At 37.4% G+C, this 26700-nt stretch overlaps 1 protein-coding gene across 2 annotated transcripts; it reads right to left on the reverse strand.

The window, feature by feature from the left end:
- Positions 1–16: 16 nt before the first annotated feature.
- LOC129503689 (OX-2 membrane glycoprotein-like) lies at positions 17–26700 on the reverse strand. Of its 2 annotated transcripts, none has more exons than XM_055315986.1 (6): positions 26601–26700; positions 21377–21715; positions 20206–20505; positions 10141–10240; positions 8400–8494; positions 17–712 (listed from the first exon to the last, which is right to left on the reverse strand). In XM_055315986.1, the coding sequence occupies exons 1-5, from the start codon at positions 26662–26664 to the stop codon at positions 8407–8409; spliced, it is 891 nt and encodes a 296-aa protein (XP_055171961.1). In that variant the 5' UTR covers positions 26665–26700; the 3' UTR covers positions 17–712; positions 8400–8406. The 2 variants fall into 2 exon arrangements, with proteins under 2 accessions (XP_055171961.1, XP_055171962.1); XM_055315987.1 differs by lacking the exon at positions 17–712 and adding an exon at positions 848–976.

The following is a 26700-nucleotide window of genomic DNA, read 5'->3' on the forward strand; positions in this document are numbered from 1 at the left end:
AGCGTTGGCAGGAAAATATAGACATGTTTTTCCACTTCCACTCGGCGGGACTGAGGGAGGAAATGGTGGGGTGCGGGGGCCGCGGGCGGAGGGGGGGCGCAGCCGGGCGTCAGCGCCCCGTCGGGCCACCTGCGCCGGGAGGCAGGTGGAGCCGAGGGCAGGTGGAGCCGAGGGCAGGGGGCGCGGTGGGAGGCAGGTGGAGCCGAGGGCAGGGGGTGCCGAGGGCTGGGGGCGCCGCGGGCGGGGGGCGTCTAGGCCAGAGGAGCTGAAACCCAACGGAGGCTTTTAATAGGGGTCTTGGAATTGCGATTGGGGAGCGCGCGTGGTGCGAACCCGGGGGCGCTGTGCTCCTGCAGGGAGAGCTAGGGGCTGGGGGGGAGGTGGTGTCGTGATTCCCTGGGGAGGTGCAGGGGGAGGTGCGGGGGGTCAAGAAAGAGGTGCTCCTCCGGGGGCGCTGAGCGGAGCCGGCTGTGGGCCCCCAGTATGTACTGATGAACTGTACTGTCCTGGGACCCGAACGCCGTCTGCTGCGCTGGGATTGAACCATTTGTGAACTCTGGTCCCTTCTGGCTGCTCCCTGAGTTCGTGAGCTGGGCCGGAGAGTAGCGCGTCAACACGCATTCTCTCTCGTCCACAAGTTTATCCAACTCCACACGGGCGTGTAAGAAATGGAGACTTTTGAGAAATGTTATTCAGTTTCTCCACATGTCACCTACGAAAATAAAAAAAGTTTTGAGGCCGAATTTAACCAATAGACGCTTGCAAAAACAAACAAACAAACAAACAAACAAACCCAAATGTACGTTTATTCTTATCCAGAATCAACTCTTGTACTCAAGCAGTCGGTTCTGTAACGATCTCTTATTTCACTGTGACTGGTTTGGTTTGAATTTTTTCCTTGCTGGGAAGGGTTTCCTTCCACTTGCATTGAGGAAGACGATTCTTCTTATTTTAACAAGTTCCAGAGTTTTTGGCTCTTAGAGAGAGAGGGAAAAAAAAGAAAGAAAGAAAGAAAGAAAGAAAGAAAGAAAGAAAGAAAGAAAGAAAGAAAGAAAGAAAGAAAGAAAGAAAGAAAGAAAGAAAGAGAGAAAGAAGGAAAGAAAAAGAAAGAAATATATGAATTGTTCATCTCCTGAAGTCTTTCTGTTTTTCTACCACCACCTTTGGACAAGGTCATGGGGAAGAGCTTTAAATTAGGCATCCAGGGGGCCATAAATCTGAGGGCTGTAAATTATGGTGTAATGATTGGATCTTTCCAGACAGAAACCTTGATGGGGGAACAGGGCTAGCTGAGGACAAAGCACAGCTGATAGCCCACAAACGACCTGCACCCAGGATGGGATATGTGTGACATTCCTCAGGAAGCTTCTAGTTGTCTTAATGCCTTGCTAGGGAGAAAAACAATCTTTAACTTGACAATGGCAAGGCCTCCAGTATTTTGTAGGTTCTCCTTAGCATGTGAGAATCCTTTTGAAATCTCCCTTCTCTTTACCTCCCCCAACTCTCCCACCCCTCACAATCCCAACCCCCCCGGGGCAGCAGCTCTTCCTGCCCACAGGTCCTGTCACCATACTTTAATAAAACCACCATTTTGCACCAAAGACTGCCAAACAATTTTTCTTGGTCATCGGCTCTGGACCTCACCTATGTTCCAAAATGTCATCAACATGACTACACAAGTAATCAGGAAGATTTAATCAAAAGATTAAATGACTTACAGATTGCCCAACAGGATACATAAACATAAATCGATTTACAGACATAGTATAGTGACATTAAGAAGATCAAATTAAGAAAATCAAGGAGAAAATTCTAAAAACTTCAAAAACGAAGAGAGACACAAAGGAAGGAGGATCAAAGTGACATTAACTGTCATAAGACATCGCCAGGTGCAAGACGCAATACGTTAATTTTCATATTGAAGAAAAATAACTTCCACTTCATCTTTTATAAACATTGCTACATGAGTATATTTAATTTTTTAATCAAATGTATCATTTGTAGAGGAGCATGCAAACATCACAAGTATACAGCTTGAAGTGTCACTGAGTAAACATACTTACATAGCCAGAAGCACATTAAAAGCTGCACATTACCAGCTCTCCAGAACCTGTCACTACCACCACCACCACCCACCACTCACCCCTGGCTCTGCCCACTATCCTACTTTTTTTTTTTAAAGGTTTTATCTATTCCTGAGAGACACACACACAGAGAAAGAGAGGCAGAGACACAGGCAGAGGGAGAAGCAGGCTCCAAGCGGGGAGCCCGATGTGGGACTCGATCCACGAACCCCAGGATCATGACCGGGCTCCCGGTGCATGGAGCCTGCTTCTCCCTCTGCCTGTGTCTCTGCCTCTCTCTCTCACTGTGTGCCTATCATAAATAAATTAAAAAAAAAAAAAAACTCCTAGAAGAACACATTGAAAAGAAGTTTCACGAGGTTAGTCTTGACAATGATTTCATGGCTATAACAACAAAAAGTACAGACAACAAAAGCACAAACAGACAAATGGAACTATATCAAGCTAAAAAGCTACTGCAAGGCAAAGGAAACAATAGACTGAAAGGGCAGCCTACAGAATGGGCGGATCTTTTCAGGAATCCTTCAAGGGCCTAAAAATGCATCACAGGCATGCAAATATTGGTTTCTCACTATTATTAATGAATCTAAGACTGTATCCTATTTGTATGAATTCGAGCAATGGAACAGGAAAGATTACTCATATCCACGGGCAAGTACCTGCCAGGTAGCCAACGACTTGTGGTTGTTCTCAGGATTCATTTCCATAATCTTAAAGGTTTTGACTCAAGCTGGAAGTGCTTGTGGCCCCCCAGCCCTTGCAGATGGTTCATTGTCCTGAGCCTCCGTGTCGTACTTCTTTCACTTACAGCCACATCACCTGGCCTAATGAGTAGTTTCTAAAAGTAGCTTTCATTTCTTTTAGGGCATGTTCCCAAGTATGTCTTTACCTTAATCAGTGCTAGTGAAAAAAGATAACTTGACCTCTGGTGGAAGAGATTTTTCACAGCTAAAGACATAAACTGAAGTCCCATTGAAAAGGGTAGGAAGGGCAGAGATGCAGCCAGGAGCCAAACTTCCAGCACGGGGGACCTGACAGAAGGGATGAAGGGATATCACAGGTGGGGAGTCCCCCCCGAGGAGCAAGGGGACCAAGCATCAAATCAGGCACCCCGGGCTATGATACAGGGAAGGGAAGATGAAGTCTCATAATGATGTGGGAAACAAAGGCAAAAGAATTGTAGCATGGGGCGCCTGGGTGGCTCAGAGATTGAGCGTCTGCCTTTGGCTCAGGGCGTGATCCCAGAGTCCCAGGATCAAGTCCCACGTTGGGTTCCCTGCATGGAGCCTGCTTCTCCCTCTGCCTATGTCTCTGCCTCTCTCTCTCTGTGTCTCTCATGAATAAATAAATAAAATCTAAAAAAAAAAAAAAAAAAGAATTGTAGCTTAAATTAGAATCTCCCTATACTTTGCAGCCCACTGATAGATCCCTGAAATATGCAGTGTGACCTTCCTCCAGGAACTCATGGGTGCCTTAGTGGTTTAATATTTAAAAGTAATCTTATCTTGCCAGGAGATGGCCCCTCAAGGTCCTGAAAGCCTTGCTTCCAGATTCCTTGGAGACTTGAGCTATCCCTAACCCCCACTAATTAAAAACAATACAGTCACTTCACACAATCCCAATACAGCTCCTTCTGCCCACAGGTTCTGTCCTGTGAGCAGGCAAGGGGTTAATGTCTAGGCAGGAGAGGCTGGAGGCCGACCCGGCTCCAAAACTATCTTAGCAGGTGGAGACGCTGAAATGGAGCAGAACAAGAGATAAGGGGAAAACCAAGACCGGTACAGGAATCTCAAGGCCACAAGCTTCCCAGTTTTCAACAAAAGATTGCCACTAACAGCCCTCCATGGCAAACCATTCAGATCCCCTCCCACTCTAGAGAGCTTTTTCCTTTCTTTTCTGCTCTCATCTTCACTTAATAAACTTTCACTTCACTTCACGCTTTGGTGTCCAATGAGATTCATTCTTCAACTCCATGAGACAAGAACCCTGCAATCTGGCAACAGTAACATCTGGCTTTAAAAATCAGCAGGGCAGGGACTCATGGGTGGCTTAGAACTTGAGCTTCTGCCTTTGGCTCTGGGTGCAATCCAGGGTCTGAGGATCTAGCCCCTCCTTGGGCTCCCTGCAGGGAGCCTGCTTCTCCTTCTGTCTGTGTCTCTGCCTCTCTATCTGTGTATCTCATGAATAAAAAAATAAAATCTTAAAAAAAAATCAGCAGGGCATAACTCCAGGAGCTTTGAAAATCTGTAGGGCTTAATTTTGGGAGATAGGAAATTGAGATTCTTAAAAGGCCAGCACACTCTATCACCCTGTCTGAGACCCAGCACAGAAGCAGCAGTTTGAAAAGCACTTGGGTTATCCATGAAGGAGGTTCATTGGCTAACTTTAGCGTGTCTGTGATTTAGTATTGTTAATTGATATTTATATTGATGCATATATGTCAATCACATCTTTATTCACTCATATATGTAATGGAATATATCCATTATAATTGTTTTTAAGATTTTATTTATTTGACAGAGAGGGCAAGCAATAGAACAGCAGAGGGAGAGAGAGAAGCAGGCTCCTTGCTGAGCAGGGAGCTGGATGCAGTTTCCATCTCAAAACTCTGGGATCCTGACCAGAGTTGAAGGCAGATGCTTAACAACTGAGCCACTCAGATGCCTCGATTATTATTTTGTATATATGGAATATTATATATTATTATCATATATGTTATATATATGGAATATTATTATCCATTCATATATGTAATAGAATATTACTCAGCCATAAAACATAGAAAATAATGAAATCTTGCCATTCACAACATGGATGGACCTAGAGGTTATTATTCTAAGTGACATAAGTCAGACCCGAGAAAGACAAATACCATATGATTTCAGTTATATGTGGAATCTAAAAAACAAATCAAACTAACAAACGAGCCAACCAACAAAACCCAGAAAGATTCATAAATACAGAGATCAAAGTGATGGTACCCGAGGGGAAGGGTGTGGGGGAATGGGCAAAATAAGTGAAGGGGATTAAGAAGTACAAAATTCCAGGTACAAAATAATTAAGTCACAAAGATGAAAAGAAAAGCATAGAGAATAGTCAAGGATATGGTAACTTTATGATGATAGATGGTAGCTATATTTATTGTGGTAAATATATGTAATATATAGAACCGTCAAATCACCACGTTGTACACCTGAAACTAATATATAATATTGTGTGTCAACTGTACTCTGATTCAAAAAAAACTTGTTAATAATAGAATAGAAACAAACAAAACAAAACAAACAAGAAACAAAAGACAAAACATATATTGATGAGGATGTGGAGAAATTGGAACTCTTGTCTGCTATTGGTGGGGGATGCAAAATGGTAAGACCACTGTGGAAAACAGTATGGAGACTTCTTTAAAAAATAAAAATAGAATTATATATGACACAATCCCACTTCTGGATATTTATGGAAAAGAATTGAAATCAAAGAGATATTAGTACTTCCATGTTCATTGCAGCACTATGCACAATAGCCAAGATGTGGAAACAACCTAAATGTCAAATGGATAAAGAAAATGTGGTCTATACGTACAATAGAATACTATTTAGCCTTAAGAAGAAGGCAATTCTGTAATAGGTGGCAATATAGATGAAGCTCAAAGGCATTATGCTAAGTGAAATAAGCTAGTCACAGAAAGACAAATGTTTCAAGATTTCACCTATATGACATATCTAAAATAGTCAACTTCGTAGACTCCAAGAGTGAAGCAATGGTCTCCAGGGACTGAGGAGAGGGAGAAATGGGGAGCTACTAACCAACAGGCAGAAGTTAAGCAATGTGAATAAGTTCTAGAGATCTGCTGTACCACGCTGTACCTATAATCAACAATACTATATTGCATGCTTAAAATTTTTGTTAGGAGGGTAGATCTTATACTAAATGTTCTTACTACAATAAAAAATTTGTTTAAAATTAGGAAAAAAAATAACAATTGGCATAAAAATTCGTAATTTAATAAGCCAGTAATGTTGAAAGGAACTAAGCTGAAATCAAAGAATTCCCCTGACAAAAACCCCCCAGACCCAGATAATTGTGAAGGAATAGAAATACCCATCTTATATACATGTTCCTAAATGGAGAACTACTAAAAGATTAAGTAATTTCTCTAAGGCTAGTGTCAATTTCAAAACCTTAATTTGAAAATTTTATTTCAGAGCTGGGGAAAGATAATTCAAAGAAATGAAAATTATTATCCTGTTTTATTTAAAATATAAGCAAGAAAATAGTCCTAAAATAGTCTGTCAATGTAGTTTATCATATTAATGGACTACTATGGAAACTTCATATGACTATCTTAACAGATAGAAAAATATTACTTCTTAAGTTCAACAGTCTGTATATGATAAATGATAGAAAATAGAAATATTAAAACATTTTCTAAACTCGACAATATGCTTAATAGCCAAATACCACAGAAAATATTATATTTAGTGAAATTTTAAAACAGTCTTTCATTTCAGAAAAGCAAGACAAAGGTAATTGGTGCTATTGAATATAAACAAGACATATAAGGATTAGAAAGAAAGAAGCAAAAATGTCACTGAGTGTACAAGAGATGATTGTCTACATGGAAAACTTTTAGATAAACAGAAAAACTTTGAATTAATAAAGAGTTTGGCAAGGTTTCCAAATACAGGTTAACCTAAAAAATCCAGAACTGTTCCTAAATCACTAATAACAACCTAGAAAATTTCATTAAAAAATAAAATCCCATTCATTATAGTGAACAAAGTAAAAGTACCAAGGAATTGATTTAACAGAAAGTACACAAAACCTACTGAGAAAAAATTTTAAAATTTTTGAATAAATGGAGTAAACTACACTGTAAAGATATCAATGCTCTCTAAATTAAATTAATCTATTAATTCAATGTAAGATGAATTAAAATTCCGCTGTATTTTTTTTAAAGCATAAACTTATTTCATGGTGTGTATGTGCATGTGTGTGAATCCCTGAATAGATACACCTTTAAAAAACACAAAAGGAGATCTCTCCCTACCACATTTTTTTTTTTTAAATTTTTTTTTTTATTTATTTACGATAGTCATACAGAGAGAGAGAGAGAGGCAGAGACACAGGCAGAGGGAGAAGCAGGCTCCATGCACCGGGAGCCCGACATGGGATTCGATCCTGGGTCTCCAGGATCGCGCCCTGGGCCAAAGGCAGGCGCCAAACCGCTGCGCCACCCAGGGATCCCTCCCTACCACATTTTAACATAACAAAAGAAATAACAATAAAAACTATAGACAATCATGAATAAATAAAAAATTAAATAGTGGGACAAAACTCTCCTTGACAGAGCTGAAAACAGAGCTCATCAATAAGGAAAGGACAGATTGTATAGTAGCCGATGTTAGGAAATCTGGCTCTTTGTATGATGAAATGACAATATATGCCATTCCTACATTATGGTCAAAGGTTAAAAGACCTAAATATGAAATAGAAAAATATGAAGCTAATAGATATTATTATATTTTTGTGAACTTACATGGATGATCACTTCTTAAAAAGGTCCCCAAACTCAAACTGTTAGGTGAAAAATGGATGGGTTTAACAACATTAAAGCATTAAATATTTCTTTCTTTTTTTTTTTGCATTAAAGATTTCTGTTCTTTTGATGATATAACTGAGAAATTTAATAGAGTGGTGCCAAATGGGTAGGAGCAATCACTATCTTGTACTACATAAAGAATCTAGAATATAGGGGCACCTCGGTGGCTAAGTGGTTGAGCGCCTGCCTTTGGCTCAGGGCATGATCCCAGGGTTCTGGAATCAAGTCCACATCAGGCTCCCTACAGGGAGCCTGCTTCTCCCTCTATTGCTGAACCTCTCTCTCTCTGTGACTCTCACGAATAAATAAATAAAATCTTTTTAAAAATCTAGACTATAAAGAATTTCTGTAAATACAGACAACCAATCAGAAATTACATGAAGATAAAGACAAGAACCCCACAAAGGGGAAGCCCGAATGGCTAAGAAATATATGAAGACATGCTCATACTTATTAATACTCAGAAAACAAACAAACAAAAATAACCCAATTCAGGAGGCGTCCTGGATTAGGGAATGAATAGAAACATTCAAAGTCATTAATATTAATACAACTTCACTTGAACCCACTAGTTCATGAAACTGAATTACATAAACAAATCCTTGTTTCCATTTATTTTTAAAATGGTAATTGCTGCTACCAAATGGATAATTTAACATGGAAGGTTTAGTCTTAAATTTGAATTATGTGCAATGTAAGCAAAAGTCACATACCTGCCAATTACACGTGTACAGAAACAGAGTGTCTCATTAAGGATTGCTCTGCAGGCTGTCTCAGCTGAGGTATAGTTTCAAGAGCATTCTCTGACCTACAGGTATGAAGAAATTGACAGATCCATAAAATGAAGATAGACCAAACACTCCCCCTAATGGCAGTAGATTTTAAAAGTATGCTATGAATAAAAAATTGGGAGATTCAGATCTCTTTAGAGATTGATCAAAATATCTTTTCGATGCTTAGTTCAGCATAAAAATACTCCACTAACAAAACTTGCAGGTTATTTCTACCCTATAATAGTGAAAGTCATAATTTATGATTTGTCTTGTTGAAGAACATATCCACTGCACTCTCAAATTTGTACCTCTGGTCTCATCTGCTCTATATATTCCAGATTCAAATATAATTGACATATTCTCTTGGATGTCAAATAGGCATTTAAAAATTAACTTGTTCAAAATAGAACGCTTGATCTTCCCTCAAAATTTGTTCTAATTTTCCCCATTTATAAAAGGTTTCTTTAATCTATGCCAAAATGTTTAGAATCACCAAGATAATTTCCCTCTTATCCCCGTTATCTACATGTATCCAGTGCAAATCTTGTCATCTTAAACCTATCCCTAATCCCTCAATTCCCACTACTACCACCCCAATCCAGGCCACTAATGATTCCCATCTTGACTATGGCAATCACCTCTTTAAAACGCTCCTTTCATTCATTCTTGAATTCTAAGAAACTTTGTTCACATTCCAGTGAGAGAGATCTTTTTAAAGTGTAAATAAAAAAAAAGTGTAAATTAGGTCTTTACACCTCCTTGGTTTAAATACTTCGATGGATTAGTACTGCACATGCCTTTCAAGGTCCGAGGGCCTTAGCCATTCTAAACCCCATCTCTATTTTTTAATCATTGCTCTATGTACACTGACTTCATTTTGTCTTGGGACACATCAAGCTCATTCCCACCCAGGACCTATAATAACTCTTCTTTTTTTGTCTGGAATACTCTTCGTTGAGAACTTCAGATTCCAGTTTAAAATGTCAACTCCTCAGAGAGACCATTCAATATAAACTAGTCCCATAGCCTCTTTCAATTAGATCACTCTGCCTTATTTTCTAAATCTATTTTATAAATTTTCTATTATTTTCTAAATAAATAGTGCATATCACCACCCAGTGTTCTCTTGTTTCCCTTTAACTTTTCATTGGTTACCTCTCCCTACTGAAGCATAAACTTCTAAAACTTGTCTGTTTTAATTGCGTCTCGGTTGCCCTCACTGAGAATTATGAAGAGCAATATATAGGCACTCAAGAAGTATTTATCAAAGAGATATTTTACTATATTAGTCCTATAAAGTATGACCACTTTCATCTTACTGTGGTTTTGTGAGGTTGATTTATCTCAAGCTTCCAATCTCAGGCTTTTTTACCACCCAGCGGATCACCTCCCACCAGTCATCTGAAGTCCATATGCTCTCTTCTTCAAAATCTGTTCTAAAAAAAGAATCTTAAGCTCAATTTACCGTAAGTATAAATTACTAATAGCCCAAGTAGGGTATCATTTGAACAAAGAGAAACCCTTGACTGGAAAAATTACTAAGTACACAGAAAAGAGTTTTCCATCATCATCCTTTCCATGATGAATTTTGCCAAAGCCCTTGAAATTTCTTTTCTTATATTTAAAACTAACCCTATTTGACCCACCTTCCCTATCATAGACAGATAGTAATACAACTTACTTTTTCTTTCTCTGAACAAGATGGAAAATGATAAACAAAATACATAGCAAAATGATGAATGTACCAACTATCCACAACCAAATATACGAACCAGAAGTACCTGAAAGACACAAACCAGAAACATGGTCTTTGTGACTATACTTCATTTCCATACATTGGACTGTCATTTTGGTACTTTAAACCTGCAATGCTCTTTTGTTGTTTTTTTTGGGGGGGGGGCGGTTTAAGATTTTATTTATTTATTCATGAGAGTCATAGACTGAGAGAGAGAGGCAGAGACACAGGCAGAGGGAGAAACAGACTCCACGCAGGAGCCCGATGTGGGACTCAATCCTGGATCCTGGGATCATGCCCTGAACCAAAGGTAGACACTCAACCACTGAGCCATCCAGGTGTCCCTACAATGCTCTTTTGATTTGCCATTGCTTTGTTGACTTTCAAATTGATACTATGAGATTATTTGCCATAGTCAATTTTATAAAAGACTGTACTAATGCATATTTAAATTGAAGACAGATAATATTTAATACCATTTTACCACTCTCAAAAATAAGAAAAAAAGATACAAAAAAATAAAAAATAAAAAAGATATAACCACTCAAATATTCAATGCAAGATAATGTTTAAGAAAAATGTAAAAAAAAAAAAGAAAAATGTAATGTAGTCATGATGAAATATTACTCGATTACTAAAATGGAATTTTCAAAGAATCTGCAAAAAACTCAAAATAAATTGGTAATGATAAGTTAGTAGTTAAGATTAGTGTGTTAAGCAATGTGATAAGCATCTTATAAGGGTTATTTATATCAGCTAAGTGAGTATGATTATTAGGTACAGATGCGAAAACAAAGACTGATTTTAAGAAAATTGCCCAAAGATACATAGTGATTAAGTGGCAAAATTGGGAAGCAAATTCAGTTCTGTCTGGTTCTAGAGACTGCAGTCTTTTTTTTCTTTTTATTATTTATTCATGAGAGACAGAGAATGAGAGAGAGAGAGAGAGAGAGAGAGAGAGAGAGAGAGAGAGAGGCAGAGACACAGGCAGAGGGAGAAGCAGGCCCCATGCAGGGAGACGACATGGGACTGGATCCCGGGTCTCCAGGAACACACCCCGGTCCGAAGGCAGTGCTAAACCGCTGAGCCACCCAGGCTGCCCCTAGAGCCTGCAGTCTTATGGAAAGAAACATATTATGTCAACACTGTATAGTAGGTATTTTGACCACAGTGTTCCTAAATTGTATTACAAATCCACTTCTTGGGATCCCTGGGTGGCGCAGCGGTTTAGCCCCTGCCTTTGGCCCAGGGCGCGATCCTGGAGACCCGGGATCGAATCCCACGTCAGGCTCTCGGTGCATGGAGCCTGCTTCTCCCTCTGCCTATGTCTCTGCCTCTCTCTCTCTGACTATCATAAATAAATAAATAAATAAAATAAAAATTAAAAAAAAAAACAAATCCACTTCTTTCTGCATAATCTTCTGAATATAATTTACATTTTTCATTGTAACATAAGTTTAACCAAAGGTCATCGTGATCATCGATGCTGGTTCTTAGGTATAACATAAAAGTGAACCACTACACTTTGTGAATGGACCTTAAGGAAATTTGCACTTATATTAAATAGCATGAATTATTGTGCATTTTATATTCTTAGGTCTGCTTGTGGTAGACTTTGGGGTCCTCTATCTGATTGAGGTTATTTTTCTGCTCATTGTAACAGCTTACCTCTTTTTAATTCGCAGCTTTGAATTTTTCATTACCACTGAAGAGAAATTCTTGCTAGCAATTATTTCTTTCCTGATGCTATTAGGGAAATCCATGTGAGAAACTTTGTGCTATTTGTTTTTGACTGTTCAGGTAACACCTTGTTGCAGTTTTTTATTTTAACTATGTTCTTTTTCAGTGGGATATTATACAGCTTATTCAAAATGGGCAAAGGAGGCTGAATGGGCCTAAAATGTGAACAGAGCCCTAAGTCAGCAATAATAAAGCATGGGAATTAAGGCTTATAGAAGATTTCAGTAGTGGGGTGCTTGGGTGGTTTAGTGGTTGACCTTCTGCCTCTGGCCCAGGTAGTGATCCCAGGGTCCTGGGATCAAGTCTCACATCAGGCTCCCGGCAGGGCATGTCCTTCTGCCTATGACTCTGCCTCCCTTTCTGTGTCTCTCATGAATAAGTAAATAAAATCTTAAAAAATAAAAAAGATTTCAGAGTCAGGAATCTATATCCCTAATATTTGTTGCAAAGCTAAGCAAGGAAGAATTACCTTCTAAATTCATAAGTTACTTCTTTATAGACATTTGTAGCTCAATAAGAAGTGAAATTAACCATAATAATTCAGCCAATAGACTGAAGGGAGATACAATGGGCATGTTCCAATCTCATGATTTGGGGAATTTTTCCAGGAAAAAGAAGCTGATTAATTTCACTTTCAAGAAACACAGGAATATTTACCTCTACTCCTTTCTAAGACTTCATTAAAATGATAGTAACAAAAGTAAAATGATTAAGTGAAAAACAGCAAACAGAAAAGTGATCTTTACTGGCAAGAGATTTAAACAAATTTACAAAAGATGTAAAGTGGATAGAGGAATGGCTTATGAAGGTGTAGGATGAGAGAAGCTGCAGGTTTCATGTATGCACAAAGAGGCCTACACCTGCAGGGACAGCTCTGCAGAACCTGGAGAGCATTAGAACTCAGATGACAAAAGAAGGAGGGGTGAATGTGAGAATGAAACTTACAGTCAAAAGCACCCATTTCCATATCTGAAGTCACAATGCTGGAGAGGCAGGTGTGCTTACCCCTCAGCCAAGAAAGAGAGAGAGAGAGAGAGAGAGAGAGAGAGAGAGAGAGAGAGAAGAAAGGGGCAGTTAAGGAATTTAACGAATATACTGGAAATAACTAGAGTAGGAGGTCAGAAGCCCAAAGTACAGTCCTCTACATTCTGGCTTTTGGAGTCTCCTGGGTAACAGCTGCCTGCTTTCTACAATCAAAAATCTTTCTTTACAAAATGCAATAAACCAAATAATATTCTGTAATTCTCCAGTCAGGGCTCACTAGGCTTTGAATAAAGCATGAAATCAAAGTGAGAAAGACTAAGTAAAAGAAACATAAAATTAAAATGGTGGGGAGCACCTGGCTGGCTCAGTCAGTAAAGCATGTGACTCTTAATCTCAGGGTTGTGAGTTCAAGCCCCTGTTGGGCATGGAGCCTACTGAAAACAATCAATCAATCAATCAATCAATCAATCAATAAGGTGGTAGTGAGTTGGCGGGGGGGGGCGGGCGGGGGGATAATAGGAGATAATTAAAGAAACAGAAGATAATTACAACACTTCTATTTTTTTTAGATTTTTTTTTATTTATTAATGAGAGACACACACTGAGAGAGAGAGAGGCAGAGACACAGGAAGAGGGAGAAGCAGGCTCCCTGCAAGGAGCCTGTTGCAGAACTCGATTCCAGACCCCAGGATCACACCCTGAGCTAAAGGCAGACACTCAACTGCTGAGCCACCAAGGCATCCCAATTACAACTACTTCTAAATTATTATTCTCAGATAAATTTGACAAGATAATTGATTTTTTTAAAGTAGGAAAAACAGGGCATGAAAAAAATTAAATGAACTTTAATTTGTAAAATTAATCTTAAATTGTAAAAGCAGTTCAAAATTATAAACCTGATTGTCAAAAGAAGGAAAAATTGAATGAAAGCAGTTAAAGATAACTTTTTAAAATCTCTGTGATATTATGAAAAAAGAGGTATATTTCTTAAAAGAAGAAAATAAAATTCAATTGAAATGTATTAATGCCCACTTAATTGAGGTTTATATATTTTTATGTATATTTTTTAGTGGAGTGCAATTTGCCAACATATAGTATAACACCCAGTGCTCATCCTGTCAAGCGCCCCCCTCAGTGCCTATGATCCAGTCACCCCATCATAGGCACCTGCCCACCTCCCCTTCCAGTACCCTTCCTTCGTTTCTCAGAGTTAGGACTCTCATGTTTTGTCTCCCTCTCTGGTTTTTCCCACTCATTTTCTCTTTTTCCCCTATAATCCCTTTCACTATTTTTTTATATTCCCCATATGAGTGAAACCATATAATGATTGTCCTCTGATTGACTACTTCACTCAGCATAATACCTTCCAGTTCCATCCACGTCGAAGCAAATGGTGGGTATTTGTCCTTTCTAATGGCTGAGGAATATTCCATTGCATACATAGATCACATCTTCTTTATCCATTCATCTTTCGATGGACACCGAGGCTCCTTCCACAGTTTGGCTATTGTGGACATTGCTGCTATAAACATTGGGGTGCAGGTGTCTCGGTGTTTCATTGAGTCTGTATCTTTGGGGTATATGCCCAGCAGTGCAATTGCTGGGTCGTAGGGCAGGTCTATTTTTAACTCTTTGAGGAACCTCCACAGTTTTCCAGAGTGGCTGCACCAGTTCACATTCCCACCAACAGTGCAAGAGGGTTCCCTTTTCTCCGCATCCTCTCCAACATTTGTGGTTTCCTGCCTTGTTAATTTTCCCCATTCTCACTGGTGTGAGGTGGTATCTCATTGTGGTTTTGATTTGTATTTCCCTGATGGCAAGTGATGCGGAGCATTTTCTCATGTGCTTGTTGGCCACGTGTATGTTTTCTTTGGTGAAATTTCTGTTCATGTCTATTGCCCATTTCATGATTGGATTGTTTGTTTCTTTGCTGTTGAGTTTAATAAGTTCTTTATAGATCTTGGATACTAGCCCTTTATCTGATATGTCATTTACAAAAATATCTTCTCCCATTCTGTAGGTTGTCTTTTAGTTTTGTGGACTGTTTCTTTTGCTGCCCAGAAACTTTTTATCTTGATTAAGTTCCAATAGTTCATTTTTACTTTTGTTTCCCTTGCCTTTATAGATGTATCTTGCAAGAAGTTGCTGTGGCTGAGTTCAAAAAGGGTGTTGCCTGTTTTCTCCTCTAGGATTTTTTTAAAGATTTTATTTATTTATTCATGAACACAGAGAGAGAGAGGAACAGACATAGGCAGAGGGAGCAACAGGCTTCCATGCAGGGAGCCCAATGCGGGACTCGATCCCAGGACTCCAGGATCATATCCTGGGCCGAGGGCAGTGCTAAACCACTGAGCCACCCGGGATGCTCACTCCTCTAGGATTTTGATGGGTTCATGTCTCACATTTAGATCTTTCATCCATTTTGAGTTTATCTTTCTGTCTGGTGTAAGAGAATGGTGTAGTTTCATTCTTCTGCACGTGGCTGTCCAATTTTCCCAGCACCATTTATTGAAGAGACTGTCCTTTTTCCAGTGGATAGTTTTTCCTGTTTTGTCGAATATTAATTGACCATAGAGTTGAGGGCCCATTTTTGGATTCTCTATTCTGTTCCATGGATCTATGTGTCTGTTTTTGTGCCAGTACCACACTGTCTTGATGACCACAGCTTTGTAGTACAACTTGAAATCCACCATTGTGATGCCTCCCAGCTCTGGTTTTCTTTTTCAATATTCCCCTGGCTATTCAGGGTCTTTTCTGATTTGACACAAATCTTAAGATGATTTGTTCCAACTCTCTGAAGAAAGTCCATGGTACGGTTGATAGGGATTGCACTGAATGTGTAAATTGCTCTGTGTGGCATTGACATTTTCACAATATTAATTCTTCCATTCCATAAACATGGAATATTTTTCCATCTCTTTGCGTCTTCCTCAATTTCTTTCAGAAGTGTTCTGTAGTTTTTAGGGTATAGATCCTTTACCCCTTTGGTTAGGTTTATTCCTAGGTAATTTATGCTTTTGGGTGCAATTGTAAATGGGATTGACTCCTTAATTTCTCTTTCTTCAGTCTCATTGTTAGTGTATAGAAATGCCACTGACTTCTGGGCACTGATTTTGTATCCTGCCACATTGCCGAATTGCTGTATGAGTTCTAGCAATCTATTCAGGTTTTCTATTTCTTCCTGTTCCAGTTTTGGCAATTTGTGATTTTCCAGAAATGCATCCATTTCTTCTAGATTGCCTAATTTATTGGTGAATAGCTGCTCATAATATATTTTTAAATCGTTTGTATTTCCCTGGTATTGTTTATCTCTCCTCTTTCATTCATGATTTTATTAATTTGAATTTTTTTCTTTTTAATAAGGCTTGCTAATGGTTTATCTATCTTATTAATTTCTTTCAAAGAACCAATTCCTGTTTCAGTTGATGTGTTCTACAGTTCTGGTCTCTGTTTCATTGAGTTCTGCTCGGATCTTTATTATCTTTCTTCTTCTGCTTGGTGTAGGTTTTATTTGGTATTCTTTCTCCAGTTCCTTTAGGTGTGAGGTTAGCTTGTGTATTTGAGTTTTTTCCAATTTTTTGAGGGATGCTTCTATTGCTATGTATTTTCCTCTTAGGACTGCCTTTCCTGTATCCCAAAGATTTTGAACGGTTGTATCTTCCTTTTCATTAGTTTCCATGAATCTTTTTAATTCTTCTCTAATTTTCTGGTTGACCCATTCATCTTTTAGTAGGATGCTCTTTAACCTCCACATGTTTGAGTTTCTTCCAAATTTCTTCTTGTGATTGAGTTCTAGTTTCAAAGCATTGTGGCCTGAGAATATGCAGGGGGCAATCCCAATCGTTTGGTATTGGTTGAGACCTGATTTGTGACCCAGTATGTTGTCTATTCTGGAGAAAGTTCCATGTGCACTTGAGAAGAATGTGTATTCAGTTGCGTTTGGATGGAAAGTTCTGTAAATATCTGTGAGATCCATCTGGTCCAGTGTATCATTTAAAGTCCTTGTTTCTTTGTTGATGTTGTGCTTAGAAAATCTATCATTTGCAGAAAGTGCCGTGTTGAAGTCTCCTACTATTAGTGGAGACTAATATGGAGATATGCCTCCTACATATCTCTTTACTTTGGTTATTAATTGATTGATATACTTGGCAGCTCCCACATTAGGGACATATATATTCATGATTGTTAGGTCTTCTTGTTGGATAGACCCGTTAAGTATGATATAGTGTCCCTCTTCATCTCTTACTACAGTCTTTGGGATAAACTTTAATTTATCTGATATGAGGATTGCTACCCCAGCTTTCTTTTGAGGACCATTTGAATGGTAAATGGTTCTCCACTCCCTCAATTTCAATCTGAAGGTGTCCTTAGGTCTGAAATGAGTCTCTTGTAGACAGAAAATAGATGGGTCTTGTTTTTTAATCCAGGCTGAAACCCTGGGTCTTTCGATGGCGTCATTTAGCCCATTCACATTCAGAGTAACTATTGAAAGATATGAATTTAGTGTCATTGTAACACCTATTCAGTCCCTGTTTTTGTGGATTGTTTCTTTGGACTTCTTCTTTCTTTTACAGGGTCTCCCTTAATATTTCTTGCAGAGCTGGTTTGGTGGTCATATATTCTTTCAGTTTCTGCCTATCTTTGAAGCTCTTTCTCTCTCCTTCTATTCTGAATGAGAACCTTGCTGGATAAAGTATTTTTGGCATCATGTTCTTCTTACTTAGGACCCTGAATATATCCTGCCAGCCCTTTCTGGCCTGCTAGATCTCTGTGGAGAGGTCTGCTGTTAATCTGATATTTCTCCCCATATAAGTTAGGGATCTCTTGTCTCTTGCCGCTTTAAGGATTTTTCTTTATCTTCGGAATTTACAAGTTTCACTATTAAATATTGAGGTGTCGAATGGTTTTTCTTGATTTGGGGGGGACCTCTCTATCTGGATCTGAATGCCTGTTTCCCTCCCCAAATTAGGGAATTTCTCAGCTATGATTTGTTCAAATATGCTTTCTGGCCCTCTCTACCTCTCGGCGTTTTCTGAAACCCCAATTATACATAGATTCTTCCTTCAGAGGCTATCATTTATTTCCCTTAACCTTTCATTATCATCCCTTAATTGTTTTTCTCTTTTTTCCTCAGCTTCCTTTCTTGCCATCAACTTGTCTTTTATGTCTCTCACTCTTTCTCCCACCTCATTAACCCTCATCATTAGGACCTCCAGTTGGGATTGCATCTCATTTAATTGATTTTTAATTTTGGCCTGATTAGGTCTAAATTCTGCAGTCATGAAGTCTCTAGAATCCTTTATAATTTTTTCCAGAACGACCAATAACTTTATAATTGTGCTTCTGAATTGGTTTTCTGATACTGAATTGTAGTCCAAATTCTGTAACTCTGTGGCAGAGAGTACTGTTTCTGCTTGTTTCTTTTGTGGTGAATTCTTCATTCTAGTCATTTTAGTGCAGAGTGGCTGTATGAGCAAGTTGAGTCAAGAATATCAACCACGACCTAAGTAAATTTCACCCTAGAGAATTCTTGCTAGAAGCGAAAACCCTTCTCTCTATAGCATTCCGGCTGTTCTTTCTTTAAATCTCAGGTCGAATTTGTGTATTTTGAAAGTTATCTCAGTAAGTTGGTGGACCAGGTGAGTTGAGGACCCCTACTCTTCCGCCATCTTGCCCCGCCCCCCTTAACTGAGGTTTATAAAAAAGAGTAAGTTAAGTGAGCAGGTGGAAAATTCTTAAAGAAATGAGAAAATATTCAAATTGAAGGATATGAGTTTCCAAACCAAGGGAACTCACCAAATGCCAACTGCATTGAAGTATTAAAAATAAAATACCCTAAAAATAACACTAGGAAGTTTCAGAACTCTAAGGATAAAGAGAAGATACTACATTATCTAAGAGAAGGTACAGTCATATTTACTATTACAATTATTGGATCGACATTTGACTTCTCAGCAATAACAATGATCAAAGACAATGGAGGAGTATTTTACAAGTTCTAAGGGTGGATAGGTAATTAACTCAAAGTTGTGTAACAAGCAAATTATCAATCACATGAAACAACATTGTAAGACCATAGGATAGATTCTGTGGCCTGTTTACCTGACTACCAAAATCACTAGGGAAACTGCTCACTCTTCTAATTCTGCAGCAGAGTTGACTCTACTTGAACCAGGTTGTGCTAATCTGGGTTGGCTGAAAATGATGCAAGGATAATTTATGTTGGCCTAAGTGTATTATGCTTTATAGTAGTTTCATTTTGTGCTGGTCATTTTTTTGTGCTTTATTTAGGTTAGTTCACAGGTTGTTTAGTTAAGAGATTAATGATATGTCCTAGGTTTAAATGAGGTTATGTTTATCACATCCGGACTGTGTACTAGGCTATTTATTCCAATAGACCCATAAAATGTTATGCAGAAAAACTGTTAAACTTCCAAAAGATGTGATATCTCCTTCATTCATTCAAACTTTATGATTCAATATCATCGATGGCTAGTGATGCTTTTTGGCTCTTGGATGATTGTAACAAATTATGGAGAAATGTTATCCTCATCATTTTCCTGAGTTCACACATTTTCCAAAAGTGGTAAAAGACATTAACCCACAGACTCAAAAAGCTTAGGAAAATGCAAACAAGATAAGTACACAAAGAATGTGACACCAAAACACTAATAATAAAACTAATGTAAAACAAATACTAGGATAAAATTTTAAAAACATCCAGGGTGAAGGGGAGATACATTCCTTTCAAAGGACCAGCCATAAAACTGGCATATACCTTTTTAAAAGAAATAATGAAATAAAATGAAATGAATTAAATTAAATCATACCTGTGGCTTTGAAACAGAGTGTACAATTGACAGAACTTGGGTGGAAGATAGGCAAGGAAAAATGAGCAACTAAGAGAGCCTTTTTATGGTGAATGTCACAAAATTAGTTTTACTGCACTGCTGAAGGTTGTAGAAGTAATCAGCAAAAGAACTATATTGGGAAGAAAGGAACTATATTGGGAAGAGGCAAAGTTGAAGGAGATGTAAGTGAACCTGGTCTTCACTGACCATGGCAGAAATTCAGTGGAAACCAGGTAAGGGAGATCAATTAAAAATTTGCCATTTAAGAACAGTTACCTTTGGAGGCAGAACTGAATCAAAGTTTTCATTACTTGATTCTTTTAACCAAGCATGTGCATCAGGATGACTTAACATTTCTAAAAATAGATGAGTACAAAAATACTTCTGAAATGAATTTTTAAAGCATTTCCCCTTGTTGACTATTACTTCTACTTACATTTTTGTTTAACTGACAAAGGAACAATCTTCTCTTCATTCCTTAGAGGATGATCCATGCGCAAAGTCAGATGTTGGAGACCTAGGGACCTTACAGTCTCCAAGGAGATATTGTACATTTTAGTGATAGTCACCGTGCCATTTGGGTTCTGAGCAAAGTATTCTTCTGGTGGATTGATTAAGACTTGTGATGGGAAAAGAGATATTTGAGGAACAGGTTTTCCCACAGCTGAGTAAATAAATGTAAGAAAATCTTCAGAGTCAAGACTGGACTGGAGTTCAGATTTTAATTCAGATACAGCTGGGACAAAAAAGGAGACACAAAATTAAATGTAAAAATATACCATACTAGATTTCTGAGAGATAGACTCCCTCAAATATTTATATGATGACAAAATGTTGAAACATGTCCATTTTCAGATACCTCTTCTCACATTTTTCAAAACTTCACAATTCCATCTCTCATACCTACTATCCTCCAACTTCAGAGAAATGATCCATATCTCCACTTTCATCCAACCTTAAAATTAGCTTATATAAACATCCAATACTTTAAATTTACTGCAATATAATGAGGGGACACTATGACACTATCACTATTCCTTCAACATTTTGTTAATTTGTTAGGAAATTCTTATTCTCTAAGTCTTTCCTCTTTCATTTTCTCTACTCTCCTTTTCTTTTTAAAAAATGTTTTATTTATTTATTTATGAGAGCCACAGAGAGAGAGAGGCAGAGGGAGAAGCAGGCTCCCTACTGGGAGCCATGCTGGACTCCATGCTGGGACTCTGGGATCACACCCTGAACTGAAGGCAGATGCTCAACCACTGAGTCCCCCAGGTGTCCCTCTATTCTTCTTTTCTTTTCCTCTCTTTCCCAGTGAAAATTCTGATACCATTCACAAAATTTATTCACCGGAATAAAATCAGTGTGGTATAAAAAGTTAGATGAGAGGTCAGAAGACCCAAATGTTATACCTGGCCCTTCATTGTGTGAAGACAGAAAAGTTATGTAACTATCACTGGCTTCCTTTTTTTTCCTTCTGTCTAACAAAAGACCTGCCATGGGTGACCTCTATTACTATCTTTCCTTCTCTAATATTCTTTCTCTGGACCTTAACTTTTAAAGACCATATCACCACGATTTTGACTGTACATAAAACATTTACATACCTATAATGTTAAGGCAGATTTGTCCAACATGGCTGCCATGCGGGAACACATTAAATAGGCATTTGTAGCAGGCTTCATCTTCAAATGTTACTTCATGGATAGTTATGAATGAGGAATTGGATTCGATGACCTCACAGTGCAGCCGATCTCTGTATGGTGGGAGAATCTTTTCTCCATGTATACTGCTATATGTGGCAATATTTTGTGGCAAAGAACCTTGAATCTTCTGCCAAGTAACTTGCACAACATCTGCTGAAGTTGTTAAATTGCAGAAGATGGTCACATTTTCTCCAAATACAGCTGTCTCATTATTTTTGTATTTTATTCTGTGCCTAGAATCTGAAAATAAAACCCAGTACGAATTAAGAGAAATGTACTTTCATACTACCCTGGACTTAACCCTACCCTAACTCTTATCTCTCTGTTTTATAATTATCAATTTATTTGTGTCTCTTCCCTACTAGAAAATGAACTTTCCTATATTCTACATCATTGATAAGCAGTTTCTAAAAGTGTCTCTGGCATATACTACCTAATCGATAAATATTCATTGAGTACAAAAATTGAAACATAAATTAACAAACACAAGTAATGGTAATTTTGATGCATTTCTGGAGGCTGAGTATGAATTCACTTGAGGGTGACAAACTCCTCAGGGCTCTAGTCTTAGAGAGGACCTAAAATTCCATAGGTTTCACCAGCATGAACACCTCCAGATTCTCATAGTGAAGAACTGAGAACAATCACCTCATATCTTTGGAAAAAGAAGGGAAACATCATAGTGAAATAAACCCAGGCCATTTTCCATAAAAAGACCTACTCTCCAAGGAAAAGGTCTTACCAGATCCTTATTACGTAGGTAGAAGGACTAAGACCTTACTCTGGTTCCCTTTAAGACAGTGACTCCCTGTCTTATCTAAGGTAGAGAAGGAGGAGAAAAAAGTAAGAAACATGTGAGGGTCACAGCCAAGGGTCATAGGCCCACCAAAAAAGTGAAATATAAACATAAGATTTTAAAATACTTCCCTCTCCAACTTTTCATCACCACATCAATAGAGCTCAAACATAATGATAGTGGCTTACAGCTGAAATGGTTGCAGGGCTCAAACTTTTATTAACTGGAGTTCTTAGGGAAATTCAAAATCAACAGAGGATACCAAAACAAAGAAACTATAGGAATTTGAAATCCTTGATACCTAGGCCTACAGTAAACAGTAAACACAACCCAACTTCTTGCCAGATTACCATAAAACCCAAGCTTAAGCTCTACTTACCTTGGTTCTTATTATCATATCTGGATTTCAACAAAAAAATTATAAAGCCAAGAATAAAAACAGTCTGAAGAGACAAAGGAAGTACCTAAGCCAGACTCAAATATATTACAGAATTTAAAATTATCAGACAGGAAATTAAAATCAGCTATGATTAATACAGCAAAGACTCTGATGGAAAATCAGAGAGACATGCAAGAACTTATGGATAATGTAAGCATAAATATGGAAACTTGAAAAAGAATAAAAAGAATATGCTAAAGACATTACAAGAAAAGAAAACTATAGACCAATATCTCTAATGAACATAGATGCAAAAATCCTAAAAAAAAATTTTAATTTAAAAAACGTATTTAAAAAATATGTCTAGGACGTCTGTGTGGCTCAGTGGTTGAGCATTTGTCTTTGGCTCAGGTCATGATGCTAGGGTCCCAGGATCAAGTGCCACATCAGGCTCCCCAGAGGGCGCCTGCTTCTCCCTCTGCCTCTGTCTCTCCCTCTCTCTCTGTGTGTCTCATGAATAAATAAATAAAATCTTAAAAAATATATATATATGTATATATATATGTACCCCAAAGCTGGTTCAACATTTGAAAATCAACTGATGTGGGACACCTGGATGGCTCAGTGGTTGAGCCATCCATCTGCCTTTGGCTCAGGTTGGGATCTCTGGGTCCTGGAATTGACTCCCACATCGAGCTCCCCACAGGGACCCTGTTTCTTCCTCTGCCTATGTCTCTACCTCTCTCTGTGTGCTCTCATGAATGATTAAATAAAATATTTTTTTAAAAAAGAAAAGAAAATCAACTAACGTAATTACGTTATTAGATTATCACATCAACAGACTAAAATAGAACATATTTGATGATCTCAATAATATTCAAAAAAAGTATTTGATAAAATCCACCACCATAACAAAATTCTTAGTAAACTAGGAATAGAAGGGAACTTCCTTTACCTGATAAAGAGTATCTACACAAACTTATAACTAGCATCATACTCAAATAGTGCAACATTCAAAACTTTCCTACTGAAGATCAGGAATAAGGCAATGATGTCCCTTCTCATCACTCTTTTAAACACCATACTAACACAAACCTCTTCCTAATGTAATAAGGCAAGAAAAGGAAATAAAAAATATGCAGATTAGAAAGGAAAGCATAAAACTGTCTTTGTTCACAGATGATATGATTATGTAGAAAATCAGAAAGAATCAGCAAAAGAAACTTCTAGAAGTAAGGCTGTAGGATTACAAGGTGCTTATACAAAAGTCAATCACTTTCCTATGTATCAGCAATGAACCAATGAAATTTGAAGTTAAAAACAATACAATTTACATAATAGACAGTCCCCAAATGAAATACTTAAGTATAAATCTAACGATACTTATAAGATCTGTATGAAGGAAATTATAAAACTCTGATGAACAAATCAAGGAAGAATTAAATAAATAAGAAATATTCCATGTTCATGGATAGGAAAAGTCAATATTGTCAAGATATCATTCTTCCCAACTTTATTTGTAGATTCAATGCAATCCCAATTAAAATCTTAGCAAGTTATTTATAGATACTGACAAACTGATTCTAAAGTTCGTGTGGAGAAGTAAAAGCTCAGAATAGTCAACATAACATGGAAGGAGAACAGAGTTGAAGGAATGACTCTACTTAACTTCAAAATTTATTATGGAATTACAGTAAAGTCATCAATACAGTGTGGAATTGGCAAAATACTGGACAAATAGATCAATGGAACAGAATAGGGGGTCCAGATATGGATCCACACACATATGATCAACTAATCTTTAACAAAGATACAAATACATTTAATAGAGAAAAGGTAGTCTTTTTGAAAAATGATGCTGTTGAGACAAATGAGTGTGTGATTATTTTCCTAGGGCAATCATAACAAATTACCAAAAACTTCATGGCTTGAAACAATAGGATTTATTTTCTCACAGATCTAGAGGTCAGAAGTCCTAAATCAAGGTGTTTTGGATTCTTTAAATTAAGCCAGGGTTATTTATTCTTTACCTTAGTTTTACCTGCAAAGACCTGATTTCCATATAAGATCACATTCTGAAATTTCAGATAGCAAGAAGGGGGAAAGCACACTATACAACCCACTACAATAGCTATATGATTAAAAAAATGAATATAGCGCCTAAATAACAAAAACTAACTCAGCATGGATTATAAAAAAAATGAAAAACTATAAATCTTAGAAGAAAACATAATACAAAATCTAGGTGACCTTGGCTTTGGTAATGAGTTATTAGATATAATGCCAGAAGTATGATCCATGAATGAAAAAAATTTGATAAGTTGGATTTTATTATAATCAAAGACTTTTGCTTTATGAAAGACAATGTAAAGAGAGTATAAAGACAAGCCATAGACTGCAAGAAAGTATTTGTAAAACACATATCTGATAAAGGACTTTGTCCTAGTCCATTCAGGCTGCTATAATCTAATGCCACAGACTTGGTAGTTCATATATAACAGAAATTTGTTTCTCATAGTTCTGGAGGCTGGAAGTCCAAGATCATGGTGCAAGCAAGGTTGGGAAGGGTTCTTTTCCAGATCATAGAACTCTCATTGTGTCCTCACATGGTGTTAGGAACTAGGAAATTCTGTGGATTTTTTTATAATCTAATCCCATTCATGAGGGTTCACCCTCATGATTTACTTTCCAAACCCCACTTATTTATATCATAATATTGGAGGGTTAAAATTTCAACATATGAATTTTGAGGGGACATAAAGATTCAAGCCATAGAAGGCTTGTATATAAAATATACAGAAAGAAAGAAAGAAAGAAAGAAAGAAAGAAAGAAAGAAAGAAAAAGAAAGAAAGAAAAAGAGAAAGAGAAAGAGGAAAAGAAAGAAAAAAGCAACCTAATTTAAAAATAGGCAAAAAAAATCTGAATGGACACCTCACCAAAGAAGATATATAAATGTCAAATAAGCACATGAATCTCTTACTATTAGAAAATTGCAAATTGAAACAATAATGAGATTCCACTACACACCTATTAGAATGGGAAGAAAAAAACCCAATACTAAATGCATGCCATGCTATTTTGGAAAAGATAAAACTGTAGAGACAGTAAAAGTAAAAGGATCAGTGGTAACCAGGGGTTTGGAGTAGGGAGAAAGGTTGAATAGATGAGACACAGAGGATTTTTAGGGCAATGCAACTATTCTGTATGATACTTTGGTCCTTAGCATATGTCACTTCCATTCAACTTTTGATTGAATTATCTAATTGAATTCACATGATACTTCTTTCAGAAAAAAATCCTTCCCTAAAAGTAATCATGATTTATTTTCTCAACTAAATACCTACACAACATTAATGACTGCCCTTACTATGAACCCAACAGATTTTTTAGACTAATATCTTTAGTCAAATAATTCTAAATGACTAGAAAATATCAGGACTTGAATATTTATTAAATCCTTAATGCCACAGGAGTACCTTAGTTTGTAATGATAAGCAAATTCAGATTTAATAGAACAGATTTAATAACGTAAAAGATTTAATAACGTAAAAATGAAAAATCTCTTAGTTACCAAAACAGGACAAATTCAAACTTAAAAGGCAAATGGCTGCAAGAAATACTTCAAAACTAATTAACTAACTAACTTGCAAAGAGCCCATTTGCTTTCAGCAGGTTTGTGGTCTCTCTAATGTGAGCTCCTGAGGCTCATTTCAGAAGCAAAGCTTACTACTTTTCTTTCATTCTCTGTTTACTAAATCATTGTTTCAAATATGCTCAATTTAACTGTTTTCTAGTTGCCAACAACTTGGATACATACATGACTAACATGCAAGCTCAAACATAATGCTCTGCTCCTGTAACTCTATAAAAGTGAAAAGACCACATCCTGGTATTTATTCATCATTGATTTCCAGCCACAAAGCATTTGCAAGAAAAAGTGAAAAGTTACCTGAACCTTGTACCCCAATGGGAAACATGAGGAGCTGAAGAATGAAATGGAGCAGAAAGCCCATGAAATTTGATGATAAAATCTTCACTAACACATGGAG

The sequence above is a fragment of the Nyctereutes procyonoides genome, unplaced genomic scaffold (genome assembly GCF_905146905.1).
Source record: "Nyctereutes procyonoides isolate TBG_1078 unplaced genomic scaffold, NYPRO_anot_genome, whole genome shotgun sequence".
Lineage (NCBI taxonomy): Eukaryota > Metazoa > Chordata > Mammalia > Carnivora > Canidae > Nyctereutes > Nyctereutes procyonoides.

What these genes read in the sequence shown, in the direction of transcription:
- LOC129503689 (XM_055315986.1), bottom strand. Translation starts at nt 26,664, where the DNA reads ATGGGCTTTCTGCTCCATTTCATTCTTCAGCTCCTCATGTTTCCCATT. An exon ending in CATTGGGGTACAAGGTTCAG is followed by an intron (nt 21,716 to 26,600) that starts GTAACTTTTCAC and finishes TTTTATTTTCAG; the next exon opens with ATTCTAGGCACAGAATAAAA. An exon ending in AATCTGCCTTAACATTATAG is followed by an intron (nt 20,506 to 21,376) that starts GTATGTAAATGT and finishes TTTTTGTCCCAG; the next exon opens with CTGTATCTGAATTAAAATCT.